Source organism: Pipistrellus kuhlii, unplaced genomic scaffold (genome assembly GCF_014108245.1).
Source record: "Pipistrellus kuhlii isolate mPipKuh1 unplaced genomic scaffold, mPipKuh1.p scaffold_m20_p_5, whole genome shotgun sequence".
NCBI classification, from domain to species: domain Eukaryota; kingdom Metazoa; phylum Chordata; class Mammalia; order Chiroptera; family Vespertilionidae; genus Pipistrellus; species Pipistrellus kuhlii.
Genome location: NW_023425551.1, coordinates 77,353,396 through 77,371,087, shown reverse-complemented (window position 1 = coordinate 77,371,087; position 17,692 = coordinate 77,353,396). Strand labels below are relative to the sequence as shown.

At 47.1% G+C, this 17,692-nt stretch overlaps 1 protein-coding gene across 1 annotated transcript in view; it reads left to right on the top strand.

Annotated features, from left to right (window-relative positions):
• Positions 1-17,692, top strand: part of DNAH8 (dynein axonemal heavy chain 8) — a 263,341-nt gene that overhangs the window by 208,989 nt on the left and 36,660 nt on the right. The window contains exons 82-84 of the mRNA XM_036414990.2: positions 3,994-4,067; positions 6,518-6,670; positions 6,999-7,154. Coding sequence (XP_036270883.2) covers positions 3,994-4,067; positions 6,518-6,670; positions 6,999-7,154 — 383 coding nt within the window. The remainder of the gene's footprint in view (positions 1-3,993; positions 4,068-6,517; positions 6,671-6,998; positions 7,155-17,692) is intronic.

Genomic DNA, 17,692 nt, shown 5'->3' with positions numbered 1-17,692 from the left:
CTTCATGCAATTGGGATAATTTAATGAGTGTGGAGATAGCTTAGAGTAGGTAAACAGATCAACAGAACAAAATGCAAGGCCCCAAATTAGACTCTAGTATACTAGTATAGAGCAGCTTAGTCTATGATGAGATTCACATTTCAAGTCAGTGGAGGAGAATGAATTACATACACAGTGTTGGGGTAGCAGGCTACCTTCAGAAAACAGAATGTCACCTCACATTACACCCCATAGTAAGTTTTGCATTGATTAGGCGTTTAAATGGTTTCAATCAAGCTGTGAAAGAATAAAAGAAATGCATTGAATACTTACATAGTATGGCTGCCTTTTCCTGGATTGCAATACCAGAGTCCCAACCCAGGGGACAAGGTGGATAATCTGCACACAGTTTTAAAACTTTTGTAAGTCAGAGGCACCAGGAGCCACAGAGCAGCCGCGGGTCAGAGTGCGTTAGGAAGTGCAGCATTCCACTTCAGCTGGGACAACGGCCTGTCCTTCTCTGTGTGTGGCACCCATCCTCCTCAAGATGGCTGTATGCTTTGTCCCAAGTGTTCTATGTGTAAGAATTTCTTCTAAGAACATTCTGAGGGGTACGCATCAAGATTTATGTGCAAGGATGCTTAATCTAGTTACAATATTGGAAAGCTGGAAATGTCCTAAATGTGCAACAGGGTCATGGCTGAATGACCAGGAAAAACTGCTTTCCAATGATATTTAATGGCAGTAAAATGCTCACAACATACTCTTAACAGTAGAGACATAAAGTTACATGTGTGTTGTTTCATATGTACATATATGTAATGCCATATGTATATATGCAACACAGATACATATAAGACATATATAAAATTTTTAATATAGATAGGTGTACAGTTCCCTATTCAAAACCCTTGGGGCCAGATACGTTTCAGAAATCAGAATTTTCCAGCTTTTAGACAGGTAGTATTCCTTATATTATATAATACACTACAGATAAGATTATTAATATTAATAAAGATAGTGATAATAAAAACTATAAATAAATTCATATCCTTTCAGGTCAGCTTTTGCCACTAAACTATTTTATGGCAAAACTTTCAGTTTTTGGAGTGTTTTGAATTTTGAAATGGCATAAGGGATTGTGCATATTAAAAAGGATTAGAATGAATAAAATAAAATTGAAAAATTAAAAAAAAAAAGGATTAGAATGAAGGTTTCTAGCGAGGGATATTGGTGATTTTTATTTTTTCTTTATGCTCGCCTATATTTTCCAAGGCTCTCACTATGAACATATATTACTTAATTAAAAATAAAATGTTTGTTTTTAAAGGGAAGAGGAAAAGTGAGGGAGAGACAGGCCTAATTTGGGAAGAAAATGGAAAGGCAGTTGAAATCTTACTAAAGTCTCTCCAGCAGAAACAACTAAAAAGTAAAAATAAAGTAAAAATGAGACCAAACCTGAGACCACCAAAGAGTAATTGTGCCACCGCCTACAGCAGCTTCTCCCACAGGCCCCTCTGCAGCCGTCCTCCCTGAGGACCCCCCATGGTGCCAACCTTGATCTCTTCAGAGAAGATCCTGTGCTTTTCATTTGCTGATTCTCTGTTGTTTTCCTAGTGAGTGCTGGGGTTGGGGGGAGGGGGGAGGGGGGGCATGATGGGAGAGACTGTTCAGGCTTTCTTTTTGGACTGATGAAAATGTTCTGAGATGAGAATAGAGTGACAGTTCTACAACTTTGTGAGTACGCTAAGAACACAATTCAAACTGTATACTTCAACCTGATATGTGAATCATATACATCACTTTTAAAAGTGTAAGGAGATAGTTACTGAGCATCCGCTGAGTGCATATACTATCTGTGCTGGGTAAGGCCCCAGAGCTACCGGTGAGTCCCTTCTCCCGTGGAGCTGACGTTCTACTGTGGGGCAAAGCAGACGATGGTTGATAAGCAAGTGAGCATGTGATAAGCTGGGAAAAGTATCTAATGGGCTAAGAAAGAAGCAGGGCAGGGGCAGAGTGAGGGGGTGGGAGAGAGGAAGACTGAATGTGGAGGGAGGGTGTCAGTGCCCCTGACAGGGAAACACAGTCAGGAAGAGGGAACAGCAGGGAGGCTGTGCGAGGAGGCCAGTGTGGCTGTAGAAAAGGGAATAAATGAGGGTGACAGAGTGGGATAAGAAAAGGTGTGTGTGTTGGGGGGGGGGGGGGGGAGGCGCGATTGTGTAGGACCTTGGAGTCTGTGGGTAAGGACTTGGGATCGGGTTTTGGATTTTGCTGTGATGAAATGGAAAGCCATCAGAGGGTTCTGAGCAGAGGATGGACATAATGAGGAGTTCAGGGCTGGACCGAACCCCTCAGTCTGCAATGGGAAGAAAAGCTAGTAGGGAGTGAGGCCCCCTGTCAGGAGGCTGCTGCAAAAATCCGGGCAAGTGGTGATGGTCACGTGGACCAGGGGATAGAAGTGGAGATGTCGGGAAGTGGTCAGACCCGGCCTCCAGGTCTCCTCCCTACCTCTTACCTGGATCACTGTGAGAAACTGAGCCCTGAGTGCCTTACAGGGCCAGAGCCAGTTCCTTTTAGGCGGCGCGTTCAGAGGATTTGGAAGGAGGGGAGATGGGTTGTGGCTCACACGCACGCGGTGGTGGCATTTTGTCCACATCGGCTTCCCCTGTTGACCCGATGAGCATTTGTGTGTTCTTCCCAAGTAAGAAATGTTCAGGGTGTCTTTGTGCCCTCCAGAGCCTCCTCCCGTTCAAGTCCCACTCCCACTTCTTCTCCTTCTGTAGGTTGTGCGGGTTCTTCTCCGAAGCCCCTGGGAGCTGGGCGTGGTTCCTCTTGAGCTGGAGAGATTAGGGAGCCTGTCAGGGGCTGGGGCAGGGGTGGGGGGTCCAGTTGTTCAGTAACTCCTGGCCTGTAGCAATTCCTCATCCATCCTCTCGCAGGTGTCCATTACAGTTTCTCCCTGGGGCCCTGAGTCCACAAATAATCCCCAACACTGCACCCTCCAAAACCCTGGTGGAATCTCTGGCACGAACCACACGGTGCCATGTAATTGGTGTGCCCTGGAAACGCCTCCCCAGTCCCCTCCCACCCCGTGACTTTCCCTGCCCCCTCAGAGCCTCTCTGAGCAGCTCCCGGACCAGCTGCGTTGCTCCTCTGGCCACGGCAGCCCACGTGTCTGTGTCTGAGGACCCGGGCCCACCCAGCGGAGCAGGGCCCAGGCGTGCCCGGCTTCCCCAAGTCTCCACCGACCTTTCCCGGCGTCAAGATCACACCTCCCAAACTCAAGAACGTCCGCGAAGGCATGCTTAAAACTTGATTTCCCATCCGAGTTTCACAAGCAAGATCCATAGACTTCTTCCATGTAGGGAATTCCAATGGCAGGACAGAACCCCAACGTGGTTCTCTGCCCGGGACAGCAGATTTCCTTACGAAAGCAGCGTCTTCTCCCTCGATCAGAACGGCACTTCGGACCCCGAGGATCTCCACCTGCTGTTTGCGCTCACTGCCCAGGGGGCCATTTAATCTGAGGAGCCGCTACCTCTGCATGCAGCCCTCAGAGGGCCAGGCCACTCAAGTTCCATCTCAGCAATAGACAAACATGCAAATGAAGACAAAACAGACAGAGAACACGGCAAGCCTGGCATCCTAAAAGAGTAGGAACCCCATTCAGGCTCCCCCGAGCATCTGTAAAACACCAAAGGAGGCTTCTCCTCAAATCAGAGCCCATGGAACCAACCCCTCCTTCCCTCTGAGTAACATGGCAGCCACCTCTCCCCCATCACCTTCCTGCTCCTGCCTCCACAGACCCCACACATCGGAAGCCGAGTGGTTCCCCCACTTTCTGCTCCACTGGTGTCTCTCACTAGTGCAAGCCGAGGCCAGGCCTGTTTGAGTAACAATGGCTCCTTGGAGGGAGGCTATGACCATTCAAAAATCATTTTTTTTTTTTTTTTTGGTCCTAATCCTGTTATAGAACATATGTTTTAACACGGAGAACCTTCTGCTGTGTTACAGAATGCAGGACCATCTCCATGGGGCAGGGACAGGAAGTGCACGCCCGGAAGCTGATTCAGATGTCCATGCAGCAGGTACGTGGCAGGGCAAGCGCTTCTAGGCAACATCCTGGCTGGTGTCCTCTGGCCCTCGGCCCGCCCAGAACTGCTGCAGCGCCGGGAAGCCGTCTGCCTGAGGCCCAGGCGCCCTTTCCACGTTTGTTTATGTGGACATAGTCAACCTTTGGTCCCCTGTGAATTTTAAACCTCCAGCTAGTTTGCTTCTGACATCCTCACAAAAAAGCTGGTTTCATTTTCCAAGGTATATGCTCCCTTCTATTTTCACTAATTCTTTTTGGACAATTTGGCATACACACTTTCGAGTCCCTGCAGGCATATAGCTCTTAACAGTCTTACAATTTCATGATCAATATTAATAGGAAGTGACAGATTGAGATAGTTAAATTTCAATTTTTGGTTAAAATTAGACTTGCATTTTTCATTAGTGGGTAGTTTCAGCCAAATAAATATTTGAGGATGTTTTGTTTAAATATTGATGATGGTTGTTATTGAAAATCCCAAGCTGGGTGGAATGTTGAGGGATGTTTTCAGTCACACCTAATAAAGTCACAGGACATTAATTTTGTAGATATGCTTGGGAGATAGCAATTTCAGCCGTAATAAGAAATTGCACCATTTATGAAAATAAAATAAGATCTTGGTTTATTTTTAAGCTTTTTACCTCATAATGTTCATAGCAACTTTGGTGCCGTTTTGCCTGGGAATTAATGACTAGAGAATGCTAATGAACTAAAACCCTGCCTGGGTCATCAAATTTTCAACCTGGCCATTAATTCCCAAGTGCTCTGAGCCTTAATTTTTATTACCTAATCAAATTCAATAATATAGTGTATTTAATTTCTATTCAAAGCAATTACATATAATTATTTTTATTCAGACTAAATGATCCGCTCTGTTGAGTGAGTTGACAGTTGATCTCTGGGTCTTCAATAATTACTTGAGTTTCCACGAGTGAGAAGTTTCGTAGAGATCTCATTCACATTAACCTTCTTTGGAACACTGGCCTTTATAACTTTTATGCTCTCCTTCTCCGTGTGGGAGAAGTTCTGACAATCATGGCATCATCGGGGGAAAACACACACACATGGCCAGGTGTGGCCACATTGCCCCCCGGAGCAGGACGCCGGGTTTGGGATAAAGCTGACCTGTGGAACGCGGAGTGGGGAACCAGAAAGCACCTGGTTCCGTGATGGCACCAACGAACTGAAGTCTGGCTTCCCCTCGACACCCCCGTAGTGAGACCAGCACGTCCTCTTTGCCGTTTAAGCCGGGAGGCGTCGTATATTCTCTGACGGTAGAAAGCACAGCACGCACACCTTACCGTAAACTTACTGCGCTCAATGTTTTGTAGCTGTCTTTGATCTGCTCCACTGGCAATTATATAATGAGATATAAAGGTAGCAAAATGTCTGGTTAATGGGCCTTTTTTTCTCACATGACAGTGGTGGTTGTGTGACCTTTGTGGTTAGAGCTAGTTTTATCAAGCCTTTAGATCAGAGGTAGGGAACGTCCGGCCCAGGGTTCGTGGAAGGCCTGCAGAATCATCTGGTCTGGGCCTGCCCCGGCCTTAGGGTGAGTAAATTAAACGTTTGACCAAATAGAGCAGGCTAACTTTAAAAAAAAATTTTTTTATTGGTTTTTAACAGAGAGGGAGAGAAAGGGATAGAGAGTTAGAAACATCGATGAGAGAGAATCATCAATCAGCTGCCTCTTGCACACCCCCTACTGGGGATGTGCCCGCAACCAAGGTACATGCCCTTGACCGAAATCGAACCTGGGACCTTTCAGTCCGCAGGCCGATGTTCTATCCACTGAGCCAAACCGATTTTGGCAAGCAGCAGGCGGACTTTTAAGTTGATACTTTTGTATGGCCCTGGAATGATGTTACAGACATCCAAATGGCCCAGGGCGGAACCAAGGCTCCCTGCCCTTGATGGTGAGCGTGCTTAATACATTTGGTGTTTTCAGGAATTATGGGAAGCGTGGTGACAGAGAATGAGGCTTAGTATTTATGGTAGCAAACGTCACCAAATGTACTGTATCCAGTTTCCATGAGGGAATGCATACCTCCGATGGTAACTAGAGTTTGGGGGCAAGTCGGTTCTGACTTCCTGTAGGCAGAACTATCGAACTTACAGATTCTGAAATCCCCCTTCCTGCCATTAGATGGTGCACACACTGTACTTATACAGGTCTGACTGCAGGTTTTCATTCCTGCTCCGTCCTGAGCCAGGGGTGGCAGGATACAGTCACTCGGAGCCCACTTGATTCCAAGTGAACAGCTTCGTCGGTGGCAGAAGAAATGATTGCATTGCCATATAGTAATTTTACTAAAAACATAGGCTCAAAACGGAGTATTCACACTCCCTAAGCAAAGGTTTAAAGAGAATCAGTCCATTTTGTTTTTATTAAAACCGTATCCAAAATGTTGTAAGAAATTAATATGCAAACCCTTTGGAATGCAGGGCGGCTGGGTATTGCTGCAAAATTGCCACCTTGGCCTGGAATTCATGGAAGAACTGCTGGAGACCATCATCAACATCGAAGCCAACGATGAAAGCTTCCGGGTGTGGATAACCACTGAGCCCCACGATCGGTTTCCAATCACCTTGCTTCAGGTTGGTTTCTAGGGGGTACGTGTCTTTCCCCCTGAGTGTCACACAAGTCGAGACGGCATCATGGGCGTCACCAAAGGGTGGGAACACAGCAGGGCTTTCCGGGGCAGTGGAGGCGGCCCTGCAAAACCTCACCCTGGAACCAACGAGGCTCTACGAGCATTTCCACAGGAGGGTGCCAAGACCTGGGACTGATGGACTGGGTTTCGGCTCTGATCAATGCCACATCTTATGCACTATAAGCATATTGCTGCCTGAGGTACTGCAATTTCCGCTTTCTCCTGGGCCATAATTTATAGAGACAAAATTGTCATTTGCTTTTTTGCGACAGACTTCTCTCAAGTTCACTAACGAGCCGCCCCAGGGCGTTCGCGCAGGCCTGAAGAGGACGTTTGCCGGGATTAACCAAGACCTCCTGGACATCAGTAACTTGCCCATGTGGAAGCCGATGCTCTACACAGTGGCGTTCCTCCACTCCACCGTGCAGGTACCTCCGGCCGCAGCGGCCCCCGTGGGGACGCTCACACTGTCCCGGGCCTTGTCGGAGAGCCCTCCCCGGGGCGGGGGGGTGCTCTGCACTGTCTGGCCCCTCACCCTGCTTTTCTCCCTCCACCTGCCAAGTGTATATTTGTCTGTTTGCTCACCACCTCCTGCTCCTCTCAACCCTCTCCCGCTCCCCGTCCCAGCCGCAGGGTGTCAGCCCGGTGACTGCTGAGTCTCCCTGGCACGGCAGCAGGGGCATTGCGCGGGCTCAGTAATGTCTGTGTGATGAGCAAACGGATCAGTGAGGTGAGAGCTGGGTTTCCAACGTGGCCGTGGTGGAGGAAATGGAGATTCGCAGAGGTCAGGTTCACTTGTAGGCGGAGGACACAAGAGCCGAGCCCTACACGGGCCGCTTCGGCTCAGGGGCTGACCCTGCTCCCTCCGGTGAGGCTGGTGGCTGTCGGCAGGAGTCACGGTGGTGATCTCTCCTCCAGGTCCTTTGCTGTTGGCTTTTACCATTTACTTACAAAGCAACTTAATCGTTTCACGGCTGCCCAGCCACTTGTCTAGGGACGTTTTCATTCTGTTACTGCTTTGTTCTACATTTGGGTGTTGGGTGTCATTCTGTATTTGCAGGTCACACGTGGTTCACTCCTTGATCTGACAGGGAGAGGACCAGGCTTCCTTCCCCCTCGCTGCATCCTCCCTTCCCGGAGGCTGGGCGGCGTGTGCAGAGCCCCTGCTCCCCACCCACCCAAAGGTGGAGAGGGGTTGAGTGTCACCCAGAACACGCTGGGGCATCTGCCCTCAGGCTCCTTGTCCCAGCCATTTCTCAGGTTCCTTACTGCCCTGTGGAGAGGGTGGCGTTTCTCTGTCCCGAGAGAATGAGCACAGGGAAAGCCCTGTGGTCACTTCCCGCAGGGCCCCTGGCAGCCTGTGGTTGTAAATCACTCCGAAGCCCATTTCACGCGTTCCTATCTGGGAATTGTTCGCTTCACCAGATCTTATCACACGATAATCCAAATATGGCTTTAACTCTGCTATTTAATTCCCAGTTCACAAATAATATATTTTGTGATTCAGATCCTAGCGGTGATGGTTCAACTCTCCCGCTGTGCTCATCGGGGAGAGAGGACTGGGGTGTTTTCCATCCCGTCAGTGCGGCAGCCTGTGTTGCTGGTGGCCATGATCCGAGGGCTGAACAGAATAACACAGGGCTGTGGTCCGGTTGTAGGACTGAAGTGTGCAGGCTTAACAGGACTTGTATTTGGGCTAAAACAGAAAAACAAAACAAACAAACAAACAAACAAAAACAAAACAAAACAAAAACCTTCATTGCTAGGGCCATGAAGCTAACAGCGCCGTGTGTATGGAAAGAAGGCTGACCCTGTCTTACAACCCCATCTAGCAGGCTAGAGAAAGAGCATTCGCTGAGTGTCAGGTGGCATGGACTTCAGTGCTCGCCCCGCAATCAGCTGTGTGAGTGATGTTGGCCAAGCTGTGGCCCTCTCTGAGCTTCAGTTTCCCCACTAGGGCATTTAGAGGCAGAAGGAGTTCATCTTTCATGATTTTCCCCATTTCTAACATTCTGTTACCTAGTTCTATGACTAAACAGGAAGTGTAGACAATTCAAGCATATTTTCCTCTATTCTTTTTTAATTTCAGAATTGTTTACTGTGATATTAGCTAAGTATTTTCTTTAACTTGGTTGGGAGAGACTAGTTTGACAGAAAAAGCTAGGGTTCTTTAGGGGCTTGCAGACCTGGGCCAGCAGCACTGACCCACCTGGTAGTTTGTAAGAGGTGAATCTTAGGCCCCACCTCAGACTGTTGTGGAGTCGGACCCTGGAGTCAAAATAAGACCACTGGAGGCTGCTGATTGATTAAAAAAGCAGGCAAGGCTTTATTGAACTGGCCAGGACGGCCGTGAGAGCACCACACGCAGGTGGAGTCCACGCTCATGGCCGCGCTCTTCCAGGTGTAGGCAGTCCTTTTAAAGGTCTAAACCACAAAAATTTTCCTTTGTTCTGAATTCTAAATTCTAAAGGCTGGGAACAACTCGCAGGGTTTTTCCTAGCCACATCCTGCTGGATGCTGGAATGTGGGCCTATCTTGCGAAAGCAGATAGTACAGAAGCAGTGCTGAGCAAAGTTAATCTCTAAAGGTTATCTGCAGTTTCAGCTCCTGGAGCTGCGGAGTCAGTGGGAATCAATCTCCCGTGGTCCTAGTCCATAGGCACAGGAAAGTTACCTTTGTGGGTTTCCAGGTCTCAATCTGTTTAAGCAAGTGAGTACAGAAGCCAGAATAGCAGGGTTAAAATTCAAACAGCAGTTTTTACCTAAGTATGGTTGCTACCATACTTTAAGACCTCTGGAAACCGGGTCTGCCTGTAATAGATGCCCGAGTGATGCGTGTGGACATTAGATCTTGGGATGTAACTAATGTGGGAAAGTCTGCCTGAATTGGATGGGTTGTGGCTCATATTTTTCTTGTGTTGGACGCAACAGCCAAATACCTGATTTGTTAATTGATTTACTCTTCCAAGTGAACCCAGATATTCATTGCTTTCTGCAAACATAATGTGTATACTTGTGTTTCTGCAGAGAAAAAAAAAAAAGAACAGGGAATTGGTTCATGACACATAATGTGGGGATTTGAGCTGGGGAGAGGTCCATGCTGGCCTCCATGGACCTCTCATGTAGTTTCTCTTACATGAGTCGTGGTTTGGCATCATGCCAGCCACTCCCTCCAGCTCTGGGTGTGGTACGTGGCCCCCGTTCCTGTTGCAGAGCACGCACTGAGCACCCTCCTCTCCTATAGGAGGGAAAGTGGATTTGGCCGGTCAACTTTCTCAGGCAGAAGAGTGGTGGAGAGGGTAGTTTGTTTTGTCACTGGGGTGGGAGCAAGCATACCCCGGAGGAGAGGGCCTCCACGGGAACTCGCAGAGATGCCCAAGCCAGATCTGCACTAAGCCCTGCTCCTCCAAACTCTCCCCACTCCCAGCTTCCCTTCCTCCTCCTCCAAGAGCTTACTGCCACCACACAGGCCAGGAAGGCACTGCAGCAGCGGCCCAGCTCTCATGGCAGCCGGGCGAGGTCTCCGCTATGCAGCCAGCCCTCCTGCCCTCCCCAGGAGCCGTTCATTCCCAACAGCCTGGTGCACGCGTGGGCTCTTTTGGCCACTGCCCCCAGAGCACTTCTGCATCCTCTTCTGCTGGCCTCAGTATGATCTCTTCGTGGTTTCCTGGAAAACTCCACCATTGCACCATGCTGGGGTTCAGAGCAAGCCCACACTCACCTTTCAGGATTTTAATTTTAAATATATTTTCCTCCAAAGTCTTGGTCTTTGAAACACAACAATTACATTAGTAGTCTCCTCGCAACGCGTCCTGCAGAAGATCAGAATCACATTTTCTGTTTCTTTCCTATCGATGCCAACATGCCACCCTTTGTTTGCCCAGCACATTGGACCCTGGAACACTTCAAGCAAAGGTTCTCAGCCATTGCCTGGGCCCCAGAGTCCCTGGGAGGAGGCGCCGGGGTGGGGTGCGCAATCTTTTAAGCATTCCCAATTGACTCTAATATGCACTGAGATTGAGAATAACTGCCAGACAGCTACTGCCCTTAGGAGGAGTCTTCAGTCATTTTTATTTTCTTTTTCATGGCTTGGAATTTTTTATCATGGCTCTTAAAAATAATTTATTAAATAAAAATGGCCAGCCCTAGCCAGTTTGGCTCAGTGGATAGAGCATTGGCCTGGGGACTGAAGGGCTGTGGGTTCGATTCCGGACATCTACCTTGGTTGCAGGCTTGATTCCAGCCCCAATCATGGGAGGCAACCAATCATGTGTCTCTTTCACATCGGTGTTTCTCTCTCTGTGTCTCTCCCCCTCCCTTCTATTCTCTCTAAAAAATCAATGGAGAGAAACCAAGATGGCAGCATAGGGTAGACCCCCGAATGCAGCCTACCACAACAAATTTGAATTTAGAACTGAAAAACAGGGGAGGCATTGCCCTGAAGCACCAGACGGCTGGCTGAGAGGAGGCTCTGCCATCTGGGAAGGAGAGAGAAGGCACGCTGAACCTCAGGAACTGTGAAGGTACGGAGAACTGTGTGCGCGAAAAGGCGCTGGCTTAATCCCGGTGCGGAGAGGAAGGGCCGGACCGAGATTGCTGCTGGCTTACTCCCTGCACGCAGAGAGGGCGGGCCGGGCTGAGTTCGCTACTGGCTTACTCCTGGCGCGGAGAGGGTGAACAGCTAACGCGGCTGGCTTTCTTGTCCGAGAGGTAAACAGAATCACCCTATTGCTCTGATAAACGGCCCCAGACAGGGAGAGGCCAGACTGTCAGGCAGTGGGCAGAGATCTCTTGGAGGTATGTGAAGCCAGAGGCCATTACTGCGGGACTTGGGGAGGAGCCGAAGGGAAAACAAAGTTTGTCTGCACCAACCCGAGACTCCGCCCTACCTGTGGCTGAGCACAGAAGCTCTCCCAGAGGCTGGCTTTCTCTAAGGAGGGACTTGCAGGAATCCAAAGCTTGTCTGCGCCTTTACCAAAGAGGTGCGATCGCGCCTGCAACCAATCTTCCAAAACTCTCCACGAACAGGACTTTTCTAAGGCGAGACTGACAGGGAACCAAAGATTGTCTGCGCCACCCCGAGACCCCGCCCTATTCAAGCAGAGTACGGAAACCCTCCTAGCTGAGACACTGCTGATCCTCACAGCCAATTGGCTTGGAGATCAACGCTTCCCAGTGATACCAACAATAAGCAAGGCTTAACAACAAGACTGCACACACAGCCTACAAAGGGCTACACCAAGACTGTCCACTGCAGGTAACTGGGAAGGCTGTGCTACTGGGCTCTACCAGAACACCTAGCACACAAAGCTATTCCATCAAATCAGGGAAACAACTAAAATGCAGACAAGAAGAAGGACACAAAGGAAGGAGATGGAGGAAAATAAAAGATTGGACATTGAGTTCAAAACTACAATTATAAGGTTATTCAACAATATTCTAAAAAAGGCCGATAAAATAAATGAGACCTATGAGGATATGAAAAGGGAGCAACTAGAAATAATAAGGATCAACAAGAAATGAAGAAAACATTGTCTGAAATAAAAAATATTATAAAACAGACTGGAAGATCGCAAGAATCAAGACAAAGATTTAGAACACAAAGAGCCAGAGGACACTCCTCTGCAGAAGGGAGAAGATAAAAGAATCCAGAAAGTTGAAGATAGTGTAAGAAACCTCTGGGACAATTTCAAGCAAACCAACATCAGAATTATGGGGATTCCAGAAGAGAGAGAGCAAGATACCAAAAGAGTACTGGAAGAAATAGTGACAGAAAACTTCCCCCACCTGGGGAAAGAAATAGACTTACAAGTCCAGGAAGCCTGCAGAACCCCAAACAAAAGGAATCCAAGGAGGACCACACCAAGACATATCATAATTAAAATTCCAAGAGCAAAAGACAAAGAGAGAATATTAAAAGCAGCAAGAGAAAAGCAGGTAGTGACCTATAAAGGAGCACCCATAAGATTGTCAGCTGATTTCTCAACAGAAACCATGCAGGCCAGAAGGGAATGGCAAGAAATATTCAAGGTGATGAATAACAAGAACCTACAGCCAAAAATAACCTACCCAGCAAAGCTATCACTCAGAATCAAAGGACAGATAAAGAGCTTCACAAATAAAAAAAAGCTAAAAGAGTTCATTACCACCAAACCAGAATTATATGAATTGCTGAAGGAGGTTATTTAGGAAGAGGAAGAAGATAAAGATAAAAATTATGATCAACAAATACGTAGCTATCAACAAGTGAATCTAAAAACCAAGGGAATTTAAAAATCTGATGAACAATATTAACTGGTGAATATAATAGAATCAGAGGTATGGAAGGGGAGTGGACTGACGATTCTCAGGGAAAAGGGGAGTGGGGGTGTGGGAAGAGACTGAACAAAAACTGTGCACCTATGGATGAGGACAATGGGGGATGGGGAAAGGACAGAGGGTGGGGTGGGAACCTGGTGAAGGGGAGCAATTGAGGGGGGAAAGAGGATCACATTTGTAATAATCTGAACAATAAAGATTTATTTAAAAAAATAAATAAAAAATCAATGGAAAAATATTCTTGTGTAAGGCCTAACAAAATAGATAAATAGATAGATAGATAGATAGATAGATAGATAGATAGATAAAAATGAGCTTGACTTATAAAAATAAAATAAAATCTAAAAAATCGAAATAAATAAAAATGGCCATATCAACAAGGGAGTACCACTGTTAGCAGTTTCTCATTCAGAAAAATGTTTTCTTTACTTTCTTCTTTCTCAAGTTTGAACCTTGACAGATTCACTCTTCAAAGGTAATCATCTATTTACAGGTCTTAGTTTAAATGTTCTCACTGTGATTTCAGTAACAGGATACAGATTTTTAAAAGATCTTTTAACCCACCTGGTGTGGCTCAGTTGGTTGAGTGTTATCCTATGTATTAGGAGGTCTCTGGTTTGATTCCTCAGTCAAGGCACATGCCTGAGTTGTAGGTTCAGTCCCCAGTAGGGGGTGTGTAGGAGGCAGCCAATCCATATTTCCATCTTTCAATGAATGAATGAATGAATGAATGAATGAATAAATAAATAAATAAATAAAGGGATATTTTACACTTTCCTCTGTAGAGTTTCCCCGTGGTTCTGCCAATGTCTGCTCCTTATTTTTACATATTAAATTCCCTCCCATTGCCTAGTGTGGGCTGCATGTTCCATCTTATGCTGCCTCCAGGTATCACAGAACTAGGATGGGACACCAGGAGATCCTTGTGTTGAAGAGGCGAGTGAAGGGATTCTACCTTGGGCTGCAGGGGGTGGGGTCACTGGGTTGAGGCAGAATCGAGCATAAAATTGGAAATAGTTTTGACATTATTAAAAGTATGACACTGTTGAGCAACTCTACTTTCGTGGCCCAAGCAGGACTCCAAGTTTTCTCTACTAATTCTGTTTTGTATATTCTTTGGAATAAAAAGAGGGAGCTGTGCTGGATAAATTGAGTGAGTATACTAGTCTTCCTCAGTGCGTCCCCCTCCAACTTAACCATGGATGCTGACTCCATTCTGCTGAGCGGCGTTAGCTCTCCTGACCTTCAGGTCTGTCTGCACTCCATCCCTGAAGCAGCCCCTGGTCGCTGGTTGCCACTGCTCACCAGGGCCACCCTCTGTGCTGCAGGACACTCACCGAGGCCTCCTGGATGACCGAGCTTTGCCCCTGTCTTTGCTCATGGCCTCTGCCAGCCTGGCAGTCTTTTCTTCCTTCTTCAGGTTTGGCTTCTGTTTCATTCTTCCCAGAATTCACTGATTGAACGCCTTTCTCAGGCTTATCATCTATTAAATGTTGACAGTCAATTATACTCACTGTCACATTTCCCTTTCCTTGTTTGTATGTCTTATTTTCTCAAGTAGGCTAACACTTCTTGACAGTACATTGATTTCAATATTTTTCTATTGTATCTCATAGGTCTCATCCCATGGTTTCAAAAAACTAACTGGAGGTAATTCAATATTCCAAATTCTAGCAAAGACTCCTGCTTTTGAGCTTCCAAATGACTAGTTAGGTCCCAACGGTTTGTCTGTCCTGATAGCATTCCAATGTGATAATTCAGAGTTTCTTCTTTATTGTCATTTAAAGAGATTAGTAAGTATGTGTGTGTGCGCACACGCACACACACACACACACACAAATAACAAGTGAAATGACTTTATTTGTGAAATAAAAGATTGTGACTTTTCCCCTAAGAGCTAAAGAGCTAAACAGTCTACAGCCTTAGTGAACCAACCTAAAGAGCAAATGCTTTAAATGAAGGGAGGCAAATCTCAGCATTTGGAGCAATTTTCAAAGATCACATTTTAAGGAGCAGCTGAATTGTAATTGCCCAGTGCTTCTAAATGGGAGTGTTTCCATAGAGCCCGTTTAGGCTGCTGCAATAATTGGGAGGAAAGAATTACTCTTCATTCAGTCTTCTGTCTTAATTGGACAGTCAATTTTAAAAATTAAGTCAAACACAGGTGAAACTATTTTAGATTTGATTCTCTTTTTTAAAAAATGAGAAAACATTTGCATTTCACCAGTAAGTGGTTAGCATTCTTCTCTTTGAAGACCTCAAGACAGAAAGAATTCCAGGGTCTCGGGGGGTTAGCTGAATACATTTTCACATTAATATTCTATAGGCCCTTCCCACGCACACTTGTCTGCAATAACCTGGAGGAGGATCACTTCAATGTTTCTGGGATCCACTCAAGAAATTCAAAACACCATGTCAGACTTGAATTTGACCCCCCTCTCCCAGAGGGTGAGAGAAAAACGTGCCTTTCATTCTGATCATTATTAACTAACCAGAGGCCTGGTACAGGGATTCATGAACAGTTGGGGTCCCGTGGCCTGACCTGCAGGGATTGGGCTGAAACTGGCTCTCTGACATCCTCTGAGGGGTCCCAGATTGTGAGAGGGTGATTCTCTTGATGCACCCTGGAATTGGGCTCCCTCCTCTCTGGTTTTGGGTGTGTCACCTGAGAACCACAGCTGCCAACTCACCACATTTAGACTCTCTGCTAGTTGAGGCCAGATGCTAGTGTTGGACATAACAGCAGCTCCTGCATTGAGCATCTGCCCCCTGGTGGTCAACATGTGTCATAGATACTGATTGGATGGTCAGATAGTAGGATGGTTGCTTAGGCTTTTATATACACTGAGTGGCCAGATTATTATGATCTCTGAATGCTACTCAGTGTATATCCTATATAATAAAAGAGTAATATGCAGATTGACCATCACTCCAACACACAAGATGGCTGCCCCCATGTGGTCAAAGATCCTGCCCCCATGTGGACACAAAATGACCACCACAAGATTGCCAGTAGGGGAAGGAAGTTGGGAGGGACCAGGCCTGCAAGTGAGGGCAGTTGTGGGCAATCAGGCCAGTAGAGGAGGGCAGTTGGGAGGGACCAGGCCTGCAAGGGAGGGCAGTTGGGGGTGATCAGGTCTGAAGAGGAGGGCAGTTAGGGGTGACCAGGACTGCAGGGGTGGTCAGTTGGGAGGGACCGAGTCTGCAGGAAAGGGCAGTTAGGGGCAATCAGGCTGGCAGAGGAGTGGTTAGGGGGTTATCGGGCTGACGGGCAGAAGCAGTTAGGGGCAATCAGGAAGGCAGGCATGCGAGTGGTTGGGAGCTAGCAGTCCTGGATTGTGAGAGGGATGTCCGACTGCCCATTTAGGCCTGGTCCCACTGGGATTGGGTCTAAAGGGGCAGTCGGACATCCCTCAAGGGGTCCCAGATTGGAGAGGCTTCAAGCTGGGCTGAGGGACACCACCCCACAGCCTTGCATGAATTTCATGCACAAGGCCTCTATATATACACACACATACTGAGTGGCCAGATTAATTTGCGTTCAGTGATTATAATAATCTGGCCACTAAGTGTATATAGATGCTCATTAGGCAGCCATGATCCTTACCCCAAATAACAAGTGTAAAAGGGGAGACTAAAATGGGAGATGTTTTTCACTGTCAAGGCTCAAAACTGAGTATAGACTATGAGTAGCTAGAAAAACTCACCAAGGCAACAGGAATGCTGAAACTATGACACAGAAAGCCACCAAGAGAAGCTGATGCTGCCTGGCCAGTGTGGCTCAGTGGTTGAGCATCAGCCCATGAACCAGGATGTTTCAGTTTGATTTCTGGTCAGGGCACTTGCCTGGATTGCAGGCTCTATCCCCAGTAGGGATGTGTTGGAAGCAGTCCATCAATGTTTCTATCCCTCTCTTCCTCCCCCTTCCTCTCTCTAAAATCAATTTAAAAATTTTTTAAAAGAGAAGCAGACACCTTTGAAAGCCAACACTCCCTTCTTGCACCTGGAACAACACCACAAGTCTCTCCTCTCGTCGAGGCCACACCTCTGCTCCTTCCCGCTTCTCTGTCAAGGTGGAAGGTGGTGCTTCCCAGCTCCGGAGGCTGAGTCTCCTTAGGGGAGCTCACTAGGGTAAACACCAGTAGCAATTCTGAACCCCAAGTCCACACTTGGAGAAGGAATCCTGTTGGCTCTTTTTGGACTGACTGTCCACATCTGATGGAATTCGCTAAGGGCCAAAGCTGGGAGTCACACCACAGAAACGTCGCATGCCTGATAACCGAGCCTAAAGAAGTATGGATCTAGAAGTCATGGGGGGTAGACATTTTTAAAAGTTCTGTGTTTGCCCCCAGTCTGATCTCCCAGAGCCAGACATCTGGACCCAAATTAATTTTCATGGTTTACTTAATATTTGAAAAGTGTATCCTGAAAATCAGTAATTAAAGCCTTTGTGCTTTCTGAGTTTCTTCTCTGACCTGTCCACGAACTTGTCCAAACTAACATTCAGTTAGATTCCTTTCATTGGTGGTGTTTGTCAGGATGCAAGCATGAAGCAGCTGCAGAAGGAAAGATTGGGCGTGTGCGTGTGTGCGTGTGTGTATGTGTGTGTGTGTGTGTGTGTGTGTTGGGTTGGGGAAGGCAGAAGAGAC